This window comes from Sinocyclocheilus anshuiensis, unplaced genomic scaffold, assembly GCF_001515605.1.
Source record: "Sinocyclocheilus anshuiensis isolate Anshui unplaced genomic scaffold, SAMN03320099.WGS_v1.1 scaffold615, whole genome shotgun sequence".
Classification (NCBI taxonomy): Eukaryota; Metazoa; Chordata; class Actinopteri; order Cypriniformes; family Cyprinidae; genus Sinocyclocheilus; species Sinocyclocheilus anshuiensis.
In genome coordinates, this window is record NW_015552647.1 from 2,584,884 (window position 1) to 2,606,895 (window position 22,012).

General features: G+C 37.4%; 1 protein-coding gene across 1 annotated transcript in view; it reads right to left on the reverse strand.

Moving 5' to 3' along the window:
• Positions 1-4,872: 4,872 nt before the first annotated feature.
• LOC107666974 (membrane-associated guanylate kinase, WW and PDZ domain-containing protein 3-like) overlaps positions 4,873-22,012 on the reverse strand; it is a 55,414-nt gene continuing 38,274 nt past the window's right edge. The window contains exons 8-22 of the mRNA XM_016458529.1: positions 20,315-20,372; positions 20,109-20,221; positions 17,316-17,510; positions 15,658-16,278; positions 13,351-13,382; positions 12,473-12,632; positions 11,119-11,213; positions 10,802-10,994; positions 10,512-10,691; positions 9,792-9,977; positions 9,248-9,335; positions 8,972-9,077; positions 8,438-8,575; positions 6,972-7,107; positions 4,873-6,433 (exon numbers count right to left, since the gene is read on the reverse strand). Of these exons, the coding sequence (XP_016314015.1) occupies positions 5,430-6,433; positions 6,972-7,107; positions 8,438-8,575; positions 8,972-9,077; positions 9,248-9,335; positions 9,792-9,977; positions 10,512-10,691; positions 10,802-10,994; positions 11,119-11,213; positions 12,473-12,632; positions 13,351-13,382; positions 15,658-16,278; positions 17,316-17,510; positions 20,109-20,221; positions 20,315-20,372 (3,305 nt within the window). The 3' untranslated portion in view covers positions 4,873-5,429. The remainder of the gene's footprint in view (positions 6,434-6,971; positions 7,108-8,437; positions 8,576-8,971; positions 9,078-9,247; positions 9,336-9,791; positions 9,978-10,511; positions 10,692-10,801; positions 10,995-11,118; positions 11,214-12,472; positions 12,633-13,350; positions 13,383-15,657; positions 16,279-17,315; positions 17,511-20,108; positions 20,222-20,314; positions 20,373-22,012) is intronic.

Sequence of the window (22,012 nt, forward strand, 5' to 3'; positions counted from 1 at the left end):
TAAACCAGCAAAGGACCAGCTTAAACCAGCAAAGGACCAGCATAAACCAGCAAAGGACCAGCTTAAACCAGCATCCCAGCGTCAAAACATACCTAACCAGCATATGCTGTTTTTTTCAACAGGGGAGACCCATGTAATACATTTACTGCTCAAGCCTCAACTATTGCATTTCAACAAGAACACACAGCTGTGTAATTTTTTGCGTTATAACATTAATATATTAAAATGTGCATTCATTATAAGTACATAAACTTTTATATGACCACATAAGCAAATGTTTCGCTTACATTAGTGATGTGTTTTATTGGAAATGACTGGTTAGTGACACCTGGTGGCAGATCGTAGAAACCGTAAGGCCTGCATGTTAAAGAATCCTAATATATTTCACCTGTCAGACATTTATTATCCATGGTTTGCAATACATTTATCTGCTCCTTTATATCTCTGCTACCACCTAAAATACCTCCTCCAGTCTCTACGGTACTGAGTACTTTACACATCGCTGAGCAATCATGAAATGATACAGCAGTGTTCTGCTTAACTCAGCAGAACAAATGCCGCTTAGACAGGCATATTTCTTTACTGTAAGCCATTAAAGTAGTCTACATTTTGTTCTGTGTGACAAGCCATAGGTTTTATCATCTAGACAATGCTGTAGGCGTGACAGGCTTTCCGTAGACAACTTGAGCTGGGATAATAAATGTCATGGTCACAGTCATTGTATTTTTAAAATCTTATAGCTTCAAGTCATCTTAAAATAATGAAATTAGTCAAACGTTGCTCTTATCTGTGCGCGCTCGGTTTTGTCACACTGCCAGTTCCCCTGCAAAACTCAGCAGAAAATGATCTTAATTCAATATAAATTAAACCGAGCTGATGTTAAATATAGAAATGCCAATTAAGGAATAATTCACATATTTCAATAACATCATTATTATGAAGCAGAAGTCGCAAGATTTCAATTAAGGGGGAAAAAGTTAATTTGAAGTAAAAGTGGATTGTTCAGGAGACCCTTATCATTTTTTGATACAAATGTTAAAACTAATTTGATTTGATTTTGCAGAAAGCGTTACATGACCAGAACACCAGGATATGATTTTATTTTCTTTGCACTGCCTTGAAATATTTTCCCGCCATACTTAAATAATTACTTAGAAAAATAACGGAACAAATATACATATTTCTATTCTTTCTTCTGAGAGACCACTCAGCTATTTTTTATAAAGGTGCTGTACATTATTTAAACATTTACATGAATCAGACCACGTTATACTGAGCCCATATGTATTTAGTCTAATATGAGGTGATTCTAGGCCTCTTTTAAATATGAACAATGAAGATGAGTTACGTATGTACAGCAGATGCTAACATTGCTTTCATGACATGTCTTCACATTTTGTTGAATTTAAACAGTTTTCAATGTCTGTCATTAGCACAAAAACACAATGTTGCACCACAACTTATCGTGAACAATAATCTTGTCTTTGTAATTAGTTTGCGTTCTCATCATTTACTGTATATCAAAGCTGTGTCACAGCTGTTAGTTACATATCCAAACCCTGAGGTCATAATCACATCACACACAGCATATGGAACGGCCACCAGTCCGTTGGTATTGATAGATCATATCACTTCCTATGAAATCACACCTTACACGTTTATCTTGGCCACATTTCAGACCTCAAAACCCCAATAAATCAGCCCTTTCAGAAACCTCCCACAACTGATCAGGTGTTGCAAGCAAGCATGGAAAAAATTAGCTGATGATCTTAAAATAGATAGTTTGATAAAAGACATTATACCCGCAACAAGGGATCATTTTTCCCTATTTATAATCTGTATTTAAAGACTGAATCTTTAAACATTAGGGTGAATATCACAGAAAACTGTCTAGATCATATTTCACCTCCAAAATCAAAATCTGCATAAAGACAATGAAGCCTAATGAAGTCTATTTGTAGGATTTTTATGATTTGTTTCATTGTGACAGTATGCATGAATTATCTCTCCCCTAAAAATTCTCTGTAATTGATTCAGAATGTTTGCTTTTCACTGCAGTCATATTTATTAGATACTCGTTACTTTAGTGCAACATAAATATGAAATTATTTTAATATTAAATGTATTAAGTTTAAGTTAAACCTAATGCAAAAAATACAGTAATTTGAAGAGTAAACGTGCTTAATTGTCATAAAAATAATGTCATATTAAAAAAATAAATAATAATAATAATAAAGCAGGCTTTATTTTCTTAAAGGAATAGTTCACCCAAAATCACTTGCTCACTAATGGATCCTCTGCAGTGAATGGGTGCCATCAGAATGAGAATCCAAACAGGTGATAAAAACATCATAATAACCCACATGTAATCCACACCACTCCAGTCCATCAATTTACATTATGAAGCAAAAAGATGTGCGTTTATAAGAAACAAATTCATCAAGACGTTTTTTTTACGTACTCAATCCATGATATTGCTTTCTCCAGTAAAAAAAAGTTCTTGTGTGAATCAGGAGGGAAAGATGCAAAGATTAAACACAGTTTACAAGCCAAAACTGTCCAAAACAAATATGTCAGTATTTTGGCCAGAAGCGATGGATTTGTTTATTACAGACACACAGTTTTTCACTTCACAAGACAATAATTGATGTACTTAAGTCATGTGGATTATTGTGAGGTTTTTATCAACAGTCTGGACTCTCATTCTGACGGCACCCATTAATTATTTGTTGGCCGTTTTTCGGGTGAACTATTCCTTTAATGCAAAATATTTTCTTTTAAATTTGAGATCAAATATGACCCCTTGACAACCTTCATGAGGTTCACCCATGCGCACTGGCTTCTAATGGTCATAAACCAAAGCTTTACTGCTGTAAAGTACAGTATAGCCTCATAACCGAGGGGATGAATTGCTTGCACTGCTTGCCTTCATCTTGAGCAGACTGGACATGTATGTCCAGAAAAAAAATAAAATAAATATTTACCATATTAAATCTGATTTCATAGAATATTTAAAAATACATTTGCATGTACCATTTGTTTTGTGACAAGTCAAAACAGTTGCTACAAGGTAAAACTACCACGGTGCTTAGCAAGAGCCTGGACCTCTACACCGAAATCAATGTCACAATCTGTTATAGCTACATGTATCTATTCATATACATATTTCAATAAATAAACATTTGATCATGTTCTTGGTATATTAAAGCACAAGTTTCTGGTCATTTGCAATTATAATATTTGGAGATCAGGGAATCAAAGACATGGAAGAGAGAACAGTCTGAAAAGTCTCTGGTAAAGCCCCCAATCTTCAAGACAGTTCTTATTTACACCATTTGAAAATGTTAGAGATAAACTGCACGGGTCTAAAATGCATGCAACAAAACAAGGAGTTTGCATGCAGGGGGGAAAAAATTATTCTTTGGGGTAAAGACGTGCTGTTTTTAACCGAAACATAAACTTGCATTGTTGTTTTTGGTGATTAATGGGGCGTGCTCCTTTAAATTGCATAAGGAAGGATTGCATTGTGATGTTGACGGAGTCCTCACGTTGTTTAATGTCAGCTGGCAAGAAGCAAATTAAAAGAGGCTGTCCGGACAAAACAGAGTTCCATGCGTTCGACCACAAAGCCTCAGAAATTGCCTGTCCAAGACGATTAAGCAATGATCTCCATAAAGCAGTTTAGATGAAACTCCATGTCGAATCAGTCTGTTTGTGAGACTGCTTATTACAAACTTTTTAAAATAATTTGAATGAGAAGCTCATGCTGACCACTGTCCAAAGAGAAGCACATGAACATGGTTCACATGATACGCTCTGAAGCCACATGGAGAAAAACAAGGTGCAAGGCCAAAAACATAGTCTTGGAAAGTATGTAAACAAGCATGTGAATGCTTGGTCTATGCACTGAAGATACATGATTTGTGTTATTGTAGCGGTTTCAAACCTCTCTATTCAAACGGGCGATAAAGTTAAGACCTTGAGATGTCTGTGCCTCTAAGCTTTCGACTTGTTTATAGCTACCTATCTAAGTAATAAACAACCTGGTTTAAAGTTGCCGTGAAATTAAAATTCACCCTATTTACTTTCTAAATGCATATTTTTGAGCTTACTGTGAACAATTAATCCATTTTGTTGCACTGTAGAAGAAGATATTCTGAAGAAATTTGGTAACCAAACAGTTTCAGGTCCCATTGACTTCCATAGTATTTGTTGTCCATACTATGGAAGTCAATGGGACCCAAAACGGTTTAGGGTATAAAAGATAATATTTAAAAGAAATCTGGCAACCAAACAGTTTTGGGTCTCATCGACTTCTATAGTGTTTGTTGTCCATACTATGGAAGTTAATGGGACCCAAAACCTTTTAGTCTATAGAAGAAGATATTTTGGAGAAATCTGGCAACCAAACAGTTTTGGGTCCCATTGACTTCTATAGTATTTGTTGTCCATACTATGGAAGTCAGTGGGACCCAAAACCATTTAGTCTATGAAATAAGATATTTTTAAGAAATCTGGCAGCCAAACAGTTTTTGGTCCCATTGACTTCTATAGTATTTGTTGTCCATACTATGGAAGTCAGTGGGACCCAAAACCATTTAGTCTATGAAATAAGATATTTTTAAGAAATCTGGCAGCCAAACAGTTTTTGGTCCCATTGACTTCTATAGTATTTGTTGTCCATACTATGGAAGTCAGTGGGACCCAAAACCATTTAGTCTATGAAATAAGATATTTTTAAGAAATCTGGCAGCCAAACAGTTTTTGGTCCCATTGACTTCTATAGTATTTGTTGTCCATACTATGGAAGTCTATGGGGGCCAAAGCCATTTGGTTACCAATATTCTACAAAATATCTTCTTTTGTGCTCCACAGAAGAAAAAAAAGGTTTGGAACAACATGAGGCTTATTTGCAAGCCACAATTCACAAGTAACAAACTTTTTTTATTTTTGAGTTTATGCAGTAGAATGTATTATATGCTGTATCAATTTTTCCATAAATTTAATATTATTAAACTCAACATCAGATTTTTTTTACAGTATAAGGAACATGTTAGGAGAAGTTTGGCTAGGCAATGTTCCACACAAGTGCAAATGCTTGAAACACTGACCTGCTGTACATAGATGTATAAAGAAATCTCAATCAGCCCCTTGAATACTTTGACTACCCCTTGAAGATGCTTAGTCTTGTACTCTAGTTTTCTTCAAATGTCTGTGCCAATAAACCAGATGTGATGTTATTTAGGTAGCTAGCTATAAACATGTCGACAGTTTAACTAACTCGCGATATTCCCACGATAGTGCTGAAATGTTGAGAATGCAATTTGCAATCCATGATGAACTGTGTGAAATCACAGCTAGAAGCGTTTGCATTCACGTACTTGTGTATGTTTCTGGCCTTAAACCTTCTATTCCCAAGGATCGCCAAACTATTCGCAAACATCTCGCATCGCTTCCTCGTGCGTGAGGATACGTGCAAAACTAGGGATCTCCCAAAGGCCGTCGCTCAAGGGTCCAGGGTGGTCAAAGACTAGACTCGCCCTGGTGGTGACTGGAGCCACATCTGTGGTGACAATGTCGTCTTTCCTGTCTTCGCTCTCATTTCCTTTTCTTTTGCTTTCATTCTTATCTGTAATCATTTCCTTCCTGTTTTCTTCCATTTGATCCCCCTTATCCTTTGTTTGTCTGCTCTTCTTGTCTCCCTTTCTGCTCGATATGTGGGTGTCCTCATTTCGCATGTCTCTATCTCTCTGTTTTTTCTTCTTTCGGGTGCTTTTGAGCTCCATTTCCCCTTTTGGCTCAAGCACTTCATCCTCTCCTTTGTTTTTCACTTTTCTCTCAGCTCTCCACCTCTCCTCCCCTTCTTGGGTCTCATTTAGTTTCCTTCCTCTAGATTCCTGTTTTTTCCTTCTTTCAGCGTCACTTTTCTTCTGGTCCACGCTCGCTTTCCCCTTCACACGACGTTCCTTTTTCCGTCCCTGCGCTTCGCCAATTACTACTTCCTGTCCTTCACGCTTTGACTTCTGGGGACTGACTGAGCGACTATGTTGGCAAGACTTTCTGTTCTTGTGGGAGTCTCGAGTGCTTTGTTGCAGATTTTCTTTGTGGCTGCAAGCTTTGTCTTTGGATGGGCTTTTGGATTTCTCTGTATCTCCGAGATCAAGGAGATTCTCAGCGGACCGACTCTTGATGCGCCGTTGCTGCGGGACTCTGGAAGAGCTGGTGTTTGGTGGTTTGGCACGCTTCTCCCTCTTGCTGTCTTTAGAGCGAGGATCCTCGCAGGCCAGATCCAAGGAGTCGCGAGAACGGGCAAAGGAGCTTGTCAGGTCTGACGTTTCCTTCTTCGCTGAGGTGGATGGCGGATGAAGGAGAGGAGAACTGAGAGGAATGTTGGAAGTGTTGGCTCCCGGCGGATCAGGAAGGATAACATCTCCTGCAGAACATAAGGGCGAAAAGATGTGCATTGGTTCCACTGCCTAGAATTAAAATACTATGACTAATTAAGGCCTTATAAAAATGTACCATGGTAACCAATTATATTTGAGTGGTATTTGCCTGTTTTGTGGCTGGTTGCTAATGAATTGCTATGTAAATGCATTGCCCTGCTATATTTTTGAGTGAAACAATTTTTCATGGTGTTGTGATTGCAAAGAGCATGAACATATTTCACAGATCCAAAAATGTACACAATAAAGCAGAGAAAAGACTAGCAATTAAGGAGCAAAGAAAGTCTAGTAAAAGTCCCATTACCAAAGAATAAAAGACCTAGAGGAAAAGAGGCTGTTAGTGATGATGCTCCTGGGGGCAGTAACACACCGCAGAGGAGCTTACACAACCTGCAAAGAAGAGAACGAGAGAACGAGAGAAAGAAAGAAAGCTGAAGTTAGCAAGCAACCCATGTTGTCTTGATGTTCTTACAGCATGCTTACGTATATAGCAGCATCATCGTGTGTTTGTGTGTTATAACTCACTGTTCTCTGATAAGAGGGCTTGCGGTCGCAGTAACAGTAGCACTTTGTTTCCTCCAGCTTGGATCAGCTCAATGGCTCTGGTGTGACTAATGCCTTGCGTCTGTTCTCCATTGATCTCCACTACCTGATCTCCTACCTGCACATTCAGGCATAAGATCATTTATGTGTTTTATCATTATTGAAATATCTTTGTGGTATCTGGTTCAGGCCATAAGAGGTGATGAGTTTAGTTAAAGACCAAAATATCTTGCTTTTCATGTATCAGCATCCGCCAATGAAAAACCCATATCAATTGACTTCAGACAAGAAGGTGATGACTGATATGGCCTTGAAAGTCAATTAACATTTGCATTTAAAGGGATCATAAACTGAGAAATCAAAATTCCCTTGATATTTTGGTATATAAGAGGTCATTGTGCAAGTTTCAACTCTCGTTAGTCTAAAAACAGCTTATATTAAAGCCAATAAGTCAAAACGACAGTTTGTGGAATGTGCCACTTTATGATGTGATAGTGTGGCTAAACACTGCCTCCGCAGAAGAAGATCAACACCTGCTTCTACATCGCTGTCTGTTTAGCCCTGCCCACCGATTCACACATGTAGTGTTTATGAGAGAGGCAAACGCGCAGGTCTATGTAGAAACCAAAAAATAAAGTTTATTTGATGAACTTTATTTCTAATGATGTGCCAGTAAGAACTTGGTCCTTTTTTCCCTTGATTTTACAGCGGATGTGTTTACAAACGAGGCAAAATCAGGATATTCAGAAAGATTGAAACTGAAAGACGGTGCTATGCTGACTATATTGAACCCGATGTCGCGCCACACAAGTGTAACTGTTTTCATTACGTGATCACTTTTGCTTTGTCTGTTATTACAGATGATTTTATTTGTACTGAGTATTTATGCGTTTTTAAACTAAAACACCGCAGCGTCCATCTGTAAAGGATGTAGGCTGTCAAACATATACAACTGTTAGCCAATCATAGCAGTGGACTTTTACTTCCAAGTCTACAATTCGTCTATTCAAACAGAGCGTTCAGATGAGGGGGGTCAAAACAGGACAGAAAATAGCCTTTTACCTCTAAATTGTAAAAATGTTTTTGATGTAAAAGCCTTGATAACATTATAAGTGGACCTCAGAAAACAGTACAAAATAATAAAAAAGGCAGTTCATGACGCCTTTAATTCTTCTGGCAAACATTTTCATCCAAATCAAACCACATTCCATTCAAGCTATATATTTGTTCATGTATTTCCTGGGAATCAAACCCATGAAAAGGACATCCTATTTTGAAATATTTAGAGTATAAAAAGGTATCGTATTCAGCTTCCCTTAAATCTTTTACTACATTTAAATGCACTCCGCAGATTTTAGTTTCCCTAAAATCACTGCAGAAGATGGAAAAAAGTCAGCAGATTCCATCCGCAATATGTGAGTTATTAAAGAGTGGTGTGCTGTACTGACGAGTATCCTGCCGTCCTGTAGAGCAGGGCCGTCCTCAGCCAGCCGCAGGATGTAGAGGCCCATGTTATACTCCGTTCCTCCTCTCAGACTGAAGCCAAAACCACGAGGTCCACGCTCCAACTCTACCGCAATACAGCCCTAGGTAGAAAATGTAGATATACACCACTGTTCAAAAGTTATGGGTCATGTTTTTTTTTCTTTAAAGAAGTCTCCTATGCTCAACTAGGCTGCATTTATTTGAACAAAAATGCAAGAAACAATTCTGAAATGACAATTTAAAATAAGTTTTCCATTTGAATATATATTCAAACTTTCATTTATTTCTGTGATGGCATGAAGAAATTAATTATAATCCTTGACTAGATTTTGTGACGTGATTTTGATTTTACATTGTAGTTTTTAGTCTTGGCTTAAATACCTAGAATGATCGCATAATTTTTTTATGCAATGTTGAAATATTCCATTATACATTACCCTAGACATGTTCTCTAGTTAAATTTTAAGCACAGTTTGTGATGTAAGTGTGACTCTTGCCTGTTTGGAGTTGGCGACACACAGCGTTCCCTGTTCACTCATGGGAAGAGCTTTATACTCTGTCCGTACGAGCTCATCCCTGATCTCATCCATATCCAAATTATATCTGTGCATAAGTAACACAAAAAGCAGAAGTGTGGCTTAAATACTCCGTAAGTGTTGAGAGCTTAATTTTATCGGCTACTGTATATGGCTGAATTTACATTAATTTACAACAAATAGACAGAAGGAATGAGCACATTTAAAGTGGTTTAAATACATAACAGTGGACTGCACCTCTCATCCTGAGTGGATTTGAGAATCTTGTGCTGCGGTGCTGGACTTTGTTTGGCCGAACTGGCTCCTGAGGGTGGGCCTTTGTACTCTAAACAGCCAATAAAAACAGATTGTCATATGAAGTGATAAACATCAAGTGTTAAAGCCCTTATGAAACAGCATTTGCAACACTTCTGTAATATTAATGATGAATGTTTCACAATAAGATCAGGAAGATTTGAACTGCAAAAGCCTGTGCCAATTAATGCTGTTTTGTTGTATCAAATTCATGCATGCGAGCTAACGTATTAAACATGACAAATGAACAGTGTATAGTCATGATTTGTAGTTGAAATAGGCTAATAATTGGTCTAAACGCCCTTTATAAAGCATTCAATTTAAATATGCATGCATAATTGATATTAAATTTCACTGAGGTTATTAGCCTTGCAATTTAAGCTACATTATTGCCTTAGTGTGACAAATCAAAGCATGAGGCACAGGTTGAGAAAGCATGAATATGTGCTGCGGCAGTATTTATGTGACATTTCATTATCTCACTCACCGTCCTCAGGAACCACGGTGAGTGTGACGGAGTTCCCCGCGTCTTTGATAAGCTGAACAATGTCGTTGTGAGAGAGCTCCACAATGGACTGGCTGTTCACAGCGGAAATGCGGTCACCCACGTTCAGCAGTCCGCAGCGGTCAGTCGGACTGCCCTCGATTATTCGACCGATCTTATGAGGAATCACTGCAACACACACTTAGGCAAATCACTTAGCAGAATTGAAATGGCTTGTGTTGTATTTATAATCATAAGAAATTAATCATAAGAAATATAACAATTCTGGGGTTGTGTAAAACTAAAACAGCTGGATGGAATGGAATGGAACAGAACAGGGGCCTCAAGGCACTTTTTAAATTTAAACTACTGTATTTTACATGACATCTTAAAATCTAAATAAATGAACATGCAACACTGATGACGTAATATGCTCAATGAATAGTGCAAGTTGTGATGCAAACACCACTGACTACCATTTACACACAGTATATAGGACTATAGTGGACGAAAATAAAGAAACAACTTTCACTGTGCAAAAGTACAATTGCAGGGTATTTTTATTTGTAGTAGATTTAGCATGAAATCAATGTATTTCAAATACATTTTAGTATATTTATTTTTCACTAGGGTCTTGATTCCAAGTTCTAATGATATCTAATTTTTTGTTCTTGTTTATTTGCCGAATGACTTCGGCTGGTACATCAATGAATTTGCTGTTACCTCCAGGAGGCGGTTTGCTCTTCGATGTGAGAATGACAAAGCCAAAGCCCTCGTTATCTTTACGATGGAGCGTGATATCAAACGACCCCTGGTTCTTGATGCTTGGCACCCGGATACGTGGAAGCTGAGGTGAGCCATTCACAAGGGTCAACGCTCCGCTCCCAACATCCTCCAGGGCATCTATAGAGCAGAAGATTACACAGACTGACCTTTAATGAAAGCTTTTCAGGCAGTTAATTACACTCCAGCGCTGGTTTTATGTCTAAGGCCTGTCAGTCTACAGCGCTCACCTCTGTAAATGACCTTCCTGCGCACTGAAAGCAGCACTTGTCCGTTGCGTGCTGCGTTAGTCATCAGATCCAGAACTTGTTTGTGAGATTTCCCCTTCACAGTGATGCCATCGATACCAACGAGCTCATCTCCGGCCCTCAGACGGCCTTCCTTCTCTGCCGCCCCCTGGGGAATGATGGCACCAATGTAGACCTAATGAAATTAGACAGATTGTTTTAGAGTTAAGACAGAAAGTCGATCTGCTAATAAATCACATAAATACAGTCCATGAATATAAATATCCAGTAATGTGGATACAGAAGTATGAGGGACTCACTGGTTGTTCTGCACCTTCTCCTCCAAGCACACGGAAGCCAAAGCCTGTCTCCTGATCTCTCTTGATGAACACGTCCAACTCTTTATAGTGAGGTACTGTATAAAAATAGACAGAATTACACGGAAATACAATATATCATTTGAAAAACATGGCATTAACCACATTCATCAATTCAACACAAAAAAGCAAAACCAACAATAAAAGCAACAGTATTTGCCATGCACATGGCCTTTTCTGTGTCTCTGCATTCAGATAATAAATTAAAAGGATAGTTTTCTCAAATATGTCATTTGAAAACCATATGATATTTTTTTTACGTGAAGCTCATATTAAACAGCTGCTCTTTTCCATGCAATAATAGTGGCTGGTGATTCAGACTGTAAAGCTCTAAAGGGAAAAAGTACTATAAAATACTACATTCAAACTATATTCAAAGTCTCCCAAAGCCATTCAACAACGTTTTAACAAATTGATATTAACTGAAAATCTTCTGCTCATAAATCTCATTCAAAGTTCCACACACTTAAACCAAATTGCGGAATATATGCAAGAACAAGACATTTGCCCACAGCTCTCATTATATTGACACTAGTGTGCCATTTTCTCATGTATTATGATTTGAATGTGAAAAAAAAAGATTACAAAAAACCCTGTTCTGTATATGTATTTAAAATAAATTATTTAAATAAAATAAGCTAAATTAAAATAGAATGTAATTTTATATTTCATAATTGTGACTTTATATCACATAATATCATACATAGTTACATCAGACATAACTGTGACCTTTATATATATAAATCGCACCCAAAATAAAAGTTTGTGTTTACATAATATATGTGTGTGTACTATTTCTATTTATTATGTATATATAAATACACACACATACATGTATATATTAAGAAAAATATGTTATGTTTATATATTAAATGTATTTATAATATTTATAATATAATATAAATTATATGAATATAAATATATACATGTAAATACATGTACATATTTCCAAAAATATGCTGTATGTGTGTGTATTTATTTATACATAATAAATATACACAGTACACACATATATATCATGTAAACAAAAACTTGTCAGATGAAATGTTTCTTCAGAAACGGATTCTCTTATAGTTTATACTTATAGTTTTTTTACTTTAAACTTTATTACACTATTACATTATTTTTTTACTCTTGAGGCGAACATGCTCTTCCATACTTTAAATAGATAATGCAAAAGAAATATCTGATACAGGATATAGCATTCAGACAAATTTTCAAATCCAACAGATCCACATCTTGGTGCTGTAACATAAAAGAGTTTCCTTCTTGCTGGATGAGCTCAGCAGAGACTCACCTATGCTCTCCGGCAAGGCTTTGGGTTTGCTGTAGTGGAGGGAAGCGTCTTGTTTTGGAGAGCTGCATGGCAGTGTGTTTGAGTGATAGGTTAAAGCCTGGGGAACCATGATGTCATGGCAACGGTCCAGAGTTTCAGTGCTGGCACTCAACCCCGGTCTCTGTTGGAATAAAATGTGTTTTAATATCACTTCACAAAGTGACCAGCAGAGTGCACACAGATGTGGACTATAACAAGCAGCATTTAAACTATTCACTGGGCATATCCTCTGAGAAAATAAATCGGGATCGGGCCTTCTGGTTTACAGGAAAATTCCCACACTTCATATGCAAGTGTGTGCAAGAGTGATACAGAATGGAATATTTAAAAGTCTATCAGTAATCCCATTGGAAAATGAAGCCCAACACACTCATACAATTCATGTTTTTGCCATTTTGCCTCATGTTTTTTTACTGGTCTTTCGAAGCATTTATTGTAGTAATTGTGAGTGATGTCCATACAACACTCACCAGTTTGATACTAGAGTGCTTACAGGCCAGGGTCAAAAGGGCCTAATTATAATTCTCAATGATATTCTGATCCCTCAAAACCCTTCTTCAATATAAGTATATGGGATTGTTTTTGCCGGTTTCATCATTCTCAAGTGAAAATCGTACATCCTATCATTTCAAAGTAGTACACGCCACACGATTCAGTACAAATGGTGTGGGATGTGTCAGCTACCAAACTTTGGTACTTACAAAAAGGGGTTTGTTCAAATCCCAAACCCCAAGCACGAACAATAATTGAGAAGAAACTTCAGCACAAAATAAAATATTCAGCCATTTCCTCATTTCTACAAGGTCATTATCACCTCTGAAATCTATTATCATACTCACAGGTCTTAAACTCTTCACAGGCGACGTCTGACCTAGAAATAGAGAAAAGGCAAATGAGAGACATAAGTAGCACGGAAGGAGGAAAAAATGGGGGAACAGGCACTCATCAACAGACAGCTGAAAAAAACAAGAACTCGTTACTGGGATAGAAAGTTTCTAGCCTTATTATAATGACAGCGCTTCATGGTTGTTGCCTCTCAAATATAAAAACATGAGAATACATTGTTTCAATGCTACATTATTAATTCCCATCCATCTAACTAAAAAGCTACTCAAAGAGGAAGCACCATTCAAGTGCTTAAAAGTGGGGTGTTTCCTGAGCCAATACCGAGCTGAGTTAATCATGACACATCATCTAGGAGACATTAAAGATAGATAGAATAAGTGTACATAAGAGAAAATTATGAATCCTCCAGGGAGAAAGACATTGCAAATGACAGAAGTCATGCATAAAATAATGACGTTGCTACACTTCCATCTGTCAATTCAGAACGACCACCATTTATTCATTCCCTTTGGTTTTTTCTCTCTCTGTCTTTCTCTGGATTGGTGTGATTTCCATTGAATTTAATGGCTAAACAACGAATGACGAAACTCACTCAGCCTTTGAGGGCTAACAGAACTGATTAAAGCATTATCTTGCTCTCTTTCTTCATCTTTTTTTCCCCTTTTCCCCCTCCCTCTCTTTCTCTCTCGCTCTTCAGACAATAAATCCTCACAGAACTCTTTGCAGACACATCCTGAAATTCCCCTGTGATTTAAACTCATTTCCCAAATTCCCAGCCAGCCCCAAGGAGTGGGTGCAAAAGATACAACGGGGCTTCTCCTGCCAACTGTACAAGGATCAACCGTCCATCATTCTTACATAACATTCTCCTAAGGGGACAGAAACACACCTCAAGTATGATCGGTGAGAGTGGAGGAGAGGAGTGTGGCTAAAATGTAAACTTATGAAGTGGGGAAAATATCGCAATTGATTTCTCACCTGCTGAACAATGCAGATATAACAAAAAAATGAGTGAAAAAAAGTGAAAAGAGCTTTTGTGTAATTCCCTGCTGAAAATTCTAATTTTGAAAAATGTCCTCTGCTACACTGCATATTCATTTTCTTACTCAGTATTTTGTCTTGTTTTCCAGTGCAAATATCTAAACATATTTAAATCAAAATATATTACTTGAGATGCAAAAATGACATTAGATGCTAAATGTTGTTTTCTGAGAAACATTTCAAAATTAAGATTAAAATGAAGTAATTTTTTCTAATACTGCGGGCATTATTTTTTTATTATTAAAAAATACAAACTACAATTAATTTTGATATATTTCTCTCTCTCTCTCTCTCTCTCTCTCTCTCTCTCTCTCTCTATATATATATATATATATATATATAACAAATGTTATGTCATTGTGCATCTCAAACAAATCTTGAATTAAGAACATAGATATTTGTACTAAAAAAACAAAAAAAATACTGTATAAGAAAGCGACTTACTGCACAGTGTTCTCTTTCCATGAATCACAAATTTTTCACTTTCTGAATTTTTACTGAATTAAAATGAAAGTACTAAACATGATGCAGAATTTGTATTTAAAGATATATTGTACTGAAGAAATTCTTTTAACTGCAATAATTGTAATTTTATGAGAAAAAGACGATTTATCAAGACAAACTGCAAACTTTTTGAATAATGGCTTGACAAAGGCTCAAAGGATTAAAAGGTTTGACAGCCTTATTCATTCATTTATATTCACTCCATGCTATTCAAAGTTAAAGTCTTTGAAAGTCTTTTTAGCAGGGTTTTTCTATTGCATTCAAGCTATATATAATAATAATAATAATAATAATAATACATTTTATTTATAATGCGCTTTTCTCAACCCAAAGCGCTACAACAATGTCACATGTAAATACAACTTAATCATAATAGACAATTTTAAAAAAGTGGGTTTTCAACAGTTTCTTAAAAGTACTTAGTGTAGGAGCACTTCGAATGTTTAAAGGAAGCGCATTCCATAATCTCGGAGTATATATATTTCCTGGTCATTAAGGCCAAAATATAATTAAAACAAGCATTTGCTCTAAAGCTGCTTTGATCTGTATTGTGAAAAGCACTATGAATTCCCTGGGAATCAACTCTAGAGTTGTAAGCATCATGCTCTACTGTTTGAGCTACAAGAACAAACATGAATGCAAATGATGCAACAAGAGCGACCAAAGCGACAATTATAGTAAACCTTCAGCTTTTTCTGTATGTTTATGGCCTAAATGATTAGCACGATGTTCCATACACCCTCCTGCTCTCTTACCTCCTCTCAACACCAACAGATTCACCTCGCTGCCCACCGGGAGGTCCTTCAGTATATCCACCACCTGCGCGTGGCTCAGCGTTTGCACGTTCTGCCTGTTAATCTCTTTTATCACGTCTCCTTTCAACAGGCCTCGGCACCACTGCTCATCCAGGATCATTTTCACCTTCTGCCCCAGAGGACAGTCTGCAATGGCGAAGCCAAATCCTCCAGGTCCCTTCACGATTGGCACGCTCACCAGCTCCGGCTGCAGCATCCCCGTCTTGGGCCTGTCAATTGCACTGCTGCTGCTGCCTCCTGGAAGAGCAGCGACCACCGGCCGCCCACTGGCGTCTGTGGTTACGTAGTGAAGCTCTTGGGAGGAGCCGTGAAGGGCGTCACCTTTGACCAGCAGTGGCTGGCCATTGATGAGGGGTACGGCGGTTACGATCTCTCCTGTCGGAGGTGGAGGTGGAGGGGGAAGGTCCTCGCTGTCCACGTCCACGTCAGGGGGAAGCAAGTATCCACGACAGAGGACCATGTCAACGTACTGATTAATTGGGATGCACTGGAACATGTGGACCACGTCGGCGTGGGTCTTGCCTAAGACAAGTGTGCCGTTGATTTCCACAATTACATCACCTAGGTTGAAAAGAGAGGGAATTTGACAGCATCAGAAAGGAAAAGGACCATTACAAAGTGGATGAACAACTTTTCTAATCCATTTATGTTTTTGAAAGACGCTAGATGAAAGGAATAGTTTAGACAAAATTAAATATTTTTGTCCTTATTTACTCACCCTTACACTGTCATTTCAAACGTGTATTATTTATTTGAGAACCTTTGAAGAATTTTGACACAGATCTTTTTTATACACATTTGATAAGATACAAAAATGACGAAGAAATACCAAGCAGTTTGTGTGACTTGTGTACTATATTCCAAGTGTTTTTGAACTCGATCAGTGAATGAATCATTCCTTTGATTTTTTTTTTTTTTTGAATCAGCTGATCCAGTTCATGAATCAGACTGATTGTTCACTCACTCAATCATCCGCAGCAGCTCTCTAGTTAACAACTCAATGGAAAGGAAGATTATTAGTGAATAATGACTTAAATTTCAGTCTTTTTTGGGGTTATTATGTGTCTTTAGATGACTTGCCACTATGGTCACAATGAACTGTTGCTGTATGGAACCAGGTTATTATACTTAACTAAAACTAAAAGTATAAAAACATTTTTTTTATTTAAATATATAGCAATATTGAAAAAAACTAATAAAAATGACTTAAGCGCATTAAACAAAATTACTAAAAAAATAAACAAAAATTAAAACAAAAATGTAAAAACAAAAGCTATTTCAGAATAATAAAAAAAAAACTGTGATAGTATGAGTAATACTAAAATAAGGATGATATGGAAAAAATGCATGATTCTTCAAAATATCAAAATTTTTGTTTCACAGAAGAAGAAAAAAAGTCAAATGGTTTGGAACAGTATGAGGGTGAATAAATAAAGCCATTATTCTGTAGCCTTTTTATGTTAATATACTTTTCCTATCCCATTTAATGTGACGAGACATCTATAATTAAGTCATTTGTAGGCTGGCTTCCTAATTACCCCTAATGTGAATTGTGGATGTTCCCCTTAAAACCATTCACCAAACTAGGCATCACTCACCAGAGGCCATCTTGTTGTCCTGGGCGGCCGGGCCATCAGCAAGAACGTTCTTCACCTGTAGGAACTCATCAGGTCGGTCTCCACCAATGATGGTGAAACCAAAGCCCTGCTGGCTCTTCCTGAGAGCCGTGTGATACAGCTCCCCCTTCAGCTGGGTTGGGTCCCGCGAGAACCCCAGCGTACCAGCAGCTCCCCCTACAGAGTCAGAAGGAGTGGAAGACACAGACAGACATCTGTGATAACTTCACATAAAATATGCACAAAGACAAAACTGTAAACAACTAGACATTGATACAGTAGATTTACGATATATACAATCATCAACTGCACCACAATGCTCACTGATAAATATGTTTTCAAAATGTATGACAGATTCATCAATAATGTGTGAAGTCATACAAGCAGACTGTCCTGTTATCATTAACCAAAGCACATTATGGGATACTTTCTGTGAATATGATACAAAATAGGGCCTGAAACACAAAAAAGGGTCTGAAGCACATTTTTTGAACACATGGACAGAAAAAAAGAGACCTAACCTTTAGAAAAGGTTGACCATCAACCTCAGGCGGTCAAACTAAAATATGTGACATGTGGGACATTCTATCGTTTAGAATTAGTTATTTGAATAAATTTAATTATAATAGCATTAAAAAATTACAATAAAATAAAAAAAATGAAACAGACAAAAATATATTTAAAAAAATGGGTAACAGGGTTGCAAACATAGCCTAAAATAAAATGCAATATGGTAGAGTATAGGTTGTTTGGGACAAAATGTTGGTTTGCAGTTATTGATAAACTTTCAACATAAAAAAAATCCTCAAATCTTCCAGTTGAGCTTTAAGAGTGCAATCAATGTTCACTACAATTTGTGTAAAAAAAAATTAGTAAATGGATGAAATTATTCATTTGTCTTTCCATGATGATGCTTCCTGTATGTCACTATTGTAAAGACCATTACATTATTTGCAAAAGGGGGAAATTATGCAAAAAAGGATTGCATAAAATGTGGAACACTAATAACCTCTATTTTTTATATTTTTAAATAGATAGATAGATATATAGATAGATAGATAGTCATAATATCCATGTGTATGTACACAGATTCCATAGATGTTCCATGAACTATCATTTAATTGTACAGGAATGTTTTCCTATGTGTGACTGACATGTAATTAAAACCGCGAATCATTCCAAACATCTGGCATAGTAAACAAAACCATTAACAACTCTCTCTGACAGCATAGACGAGAACATTTATCGTCAGCGGCTCATCCTCACATATTCGTCTAATACACTGCAATCCTGTGTGTTCCCAAAAGGGCTGAGGGAGTGACAACACTCACATTCTCAATATTACACAACCTTCAGAAACCCTCTCAGCACTGGGTGTGGAGATTTCCAGATAATGTTCCACTGCTGTAAGTGAAAGTTTTAGAGGGAACTGTTTGTGTTTTATGCCCGTAACTGCTCTGATTCCCTTTTTGTACATCCTGTCAGAAAAGATGAATACAGTGTACCATGGAATACTGTACTCTCAAGAGTTCACAAATCACCAAAGAAGTCTAGAAGACTGTGGGAATCACACTGTTTTAATGAACTATTATATCACCGAACAATAAAAGAAGAATCACACTGAGCTAAAGGAAGCTTGGGTTGTGTGTGTGTGTGTGTGTGTGTGTGTGTACGTGCTGTTAGAGAGAACGCTTTGATTGCATGTGCTGTAATGGCAGCTGTGAATCTCCCTATTACAGGAGGAAGGCCTGTCAAAACATTGATTTTGCCATTTTGACAGGACAAAGTAGAGAAAAGACAGTTTTCTGCTATTTGAAACTAACAACACACTTTTTGGACAATTTGTGGTTGTCAAATGTCAGTGGCACATGTCCATAGTCACACCTGCGGTTACTCTGCTAGGACACCTGTGTGAACATCAGGGCCAACTGAGTTTTTCCATCTGTTAAAATCATGTTGGTGAACCAGCGTTTGAGAAAGCTCTAGCATTGTGTGTCTGTAGATGCCACTCGATTTGTGATTTTGATATCTAAATGAATGAAACTTGATGCAGTCTCACCACTGCCACGGTAACTGAGCGTTTCAGCAAAGCAAAAGAAAATGTGCTTTTTCCCCTTGTCCTTCCTTCAACTCTTAATGCCCGAATAGAGGGTCTGTTACGCCGGTCTCCGTCCAATCAAAGCCCTCAGACTCACGTGTCATCTATTTTCCCCCTGTTCCTGTCATCTCTGCATCGACAGCCACTGTTCACTTCAGTAGATATGGATTTTCTGGCCTGAATGGACAGCAGTCGTTGTTTCCAGAAATTCGGAACGAATATGTAGAAGTAAAGCCATGTTTTAGAGAGGGACTGATCAAAGAGAGGCAATGTGAATGCATGATGGATGCTAATGTTCTCTTTTATGTTAATGCAGCTTGTGATGTGCTGCAAAGCAATCTCTATAACATTTATACTCCCATCCATCCACCCTAAAACAGCACTCTTCTCTTCCCCGAGTTTTTCGCTCTCTCTCATATACGCACATGCTCAAACACATCTATAATACATCCAGTGTAATGGAAGAATCTTTAATTCATCATATTGAGAATGGCAGATGACTCACCGTTCTTTAATCTTATCTTTCTGTCCCTGTTTCCCCCACACAATCATTCACCCAGTGAGGAGCCTGTGTGTTTGCTGGCGGGAAACTCTAACATGCTGAGTGTCTTTGCTGTTCCCTTTAAACACTCATAACTTCAGTTTAAATTCACAGTTAGGGAGGTGCTTGTTTGTACCTGGAGGAGGTGCTGCCCTCTGTTGGGTCTGAGTTGCGACTGCAGTGTCCAAACCGAGTTTCCTCTTGGCCTCTAGAACCGGATTTTCAAACTGGGTTCTCTGGTTTATGTGACTGAGAATGACAAAAGAAAGTTTTTAAGTATATCGCTAGCCTATACTTTAAAAAGCGTAAAGAAAACAAATCTAATCCAATCATAGGACTTACTCAACGTAGTATGTGCCATACTGCGGGTCATCAATCTCCTCCCATCCATATGGAAGTTCTGATGATAAAGGAACAAGAGCAATGTGTTTAAATGCAAATCCACACACACACGCATATGGCTGCAACAACATCATTAACAACAGCAGGCAACATTTTAAAGAGGTCATATCACAAAGAACCATCAATTTCCTTGATTTTTACATGTAATACACTTTAACCTTTCAAAGGTTAGCCAATCATGACAAAGCTATTTACATAAAGAAATATCAAAGGTACTTTAGCAGCCTGGTTAATCTAAGGAAATGAGAGTGGGTGTAAAAATTATTATAAATCCAATTATGACAGCCTCTCGGTGCAAAAATATTGGGTTTTTGCTGTAAAAAATATGAAACATTATACATGGACTTTAGAAAAAAAATTATATAAATAATTATAAAAATGAATAAATAAATGACCACTTTTCAACATTTTGAAAAGGAAATCATTTAAAGGGGTCATATGATGCTATTTTAAAGATCATTATTTTGTGTATTTGGTGTAATAGAATATGTTGACATGCTTTAATGTTAAAAAAACACATTATTTTTCAAATACTGTACATTATTGTAGGTCCTCTATGCCCCGCCTCTCTCAAACACGTCGTTTTCAACAAAGCCCCTTCCTTTGACAAGCGCAGTCTGCTCTGATTGGCCAGCTGACCCAGTGCATTGTGATTGGCCGAACACCACAAGCACGTGTTGGAAATGTAACGCCCCTTACGTGAGCTTATCGTGAGCTTTAGCTTTCAAAGTAAATATCAAGACAGTTAATAATGTCGTTAGTTTTACCATCAGTTCAAGCCCGAAAGGGCAACAGAGTCGCATGACAGACACAGTGATGATGCAGACGTGCTATGATTTCTGACAGGCAGTTCACTCTCCTGTGATGTGACCCTGTTCCCCTCACACACACACGACGCGTTACTCTGCACTGCGCAAAACTCTGCATTTGAACAGTCAATAGCAAATACTTAAACTAATAACAAAACATACTTACAGTCGCTGATTCAGAAGCGCTAGATTGTCATAGCAAAATCGGAATTTACCCTTTTTTTTTTTTAGAAATAGCCTTTGTGCACAGCCAGCCTTGTACTCTTCTAGCCTTGTCGTCCATAAAATGCGTTGCACAAATTCGAACATCTGGGTTGTGCTGTTCTGTTGTAAATAAATCTTAACCAATGATTCCTAATTGCATCTACTTCCGGAAGGCCAAATAAAGTGCTTTTGCTTTCGCACTGAATCACACAACGTCTCCCTGACACGGCTGCATCAACACTACTGCTGTTCCTGAAACCATGCCTTCTTTCTTTGCGTGCACATTTTGGGCGGCATTATGCTAATATTTCCACATAGTGACGTAGATATGTGGGTCGTGTTAGAACAAGGCGTTTTAGGTAGGCGTGGTTGACTCTTAACTTTTATAAAGTATATCTCTTTGGATTTGAGACTTTAGTCTTTGTAACTTTACAGATCTTCTTTATGCACCAAGAGCTTGCAACACTCCAAAGAGAAAGGAAAACTTGAAATCGCATCATATGACCCCTTTAAATTATAATAAAATTATTACATTTTTATGTTTTCTGCAGCATGACATTATAAAAACATTTAATAAAACATATATTTTTATTACATTATTTTGACCAAATAGAATACTTACTTA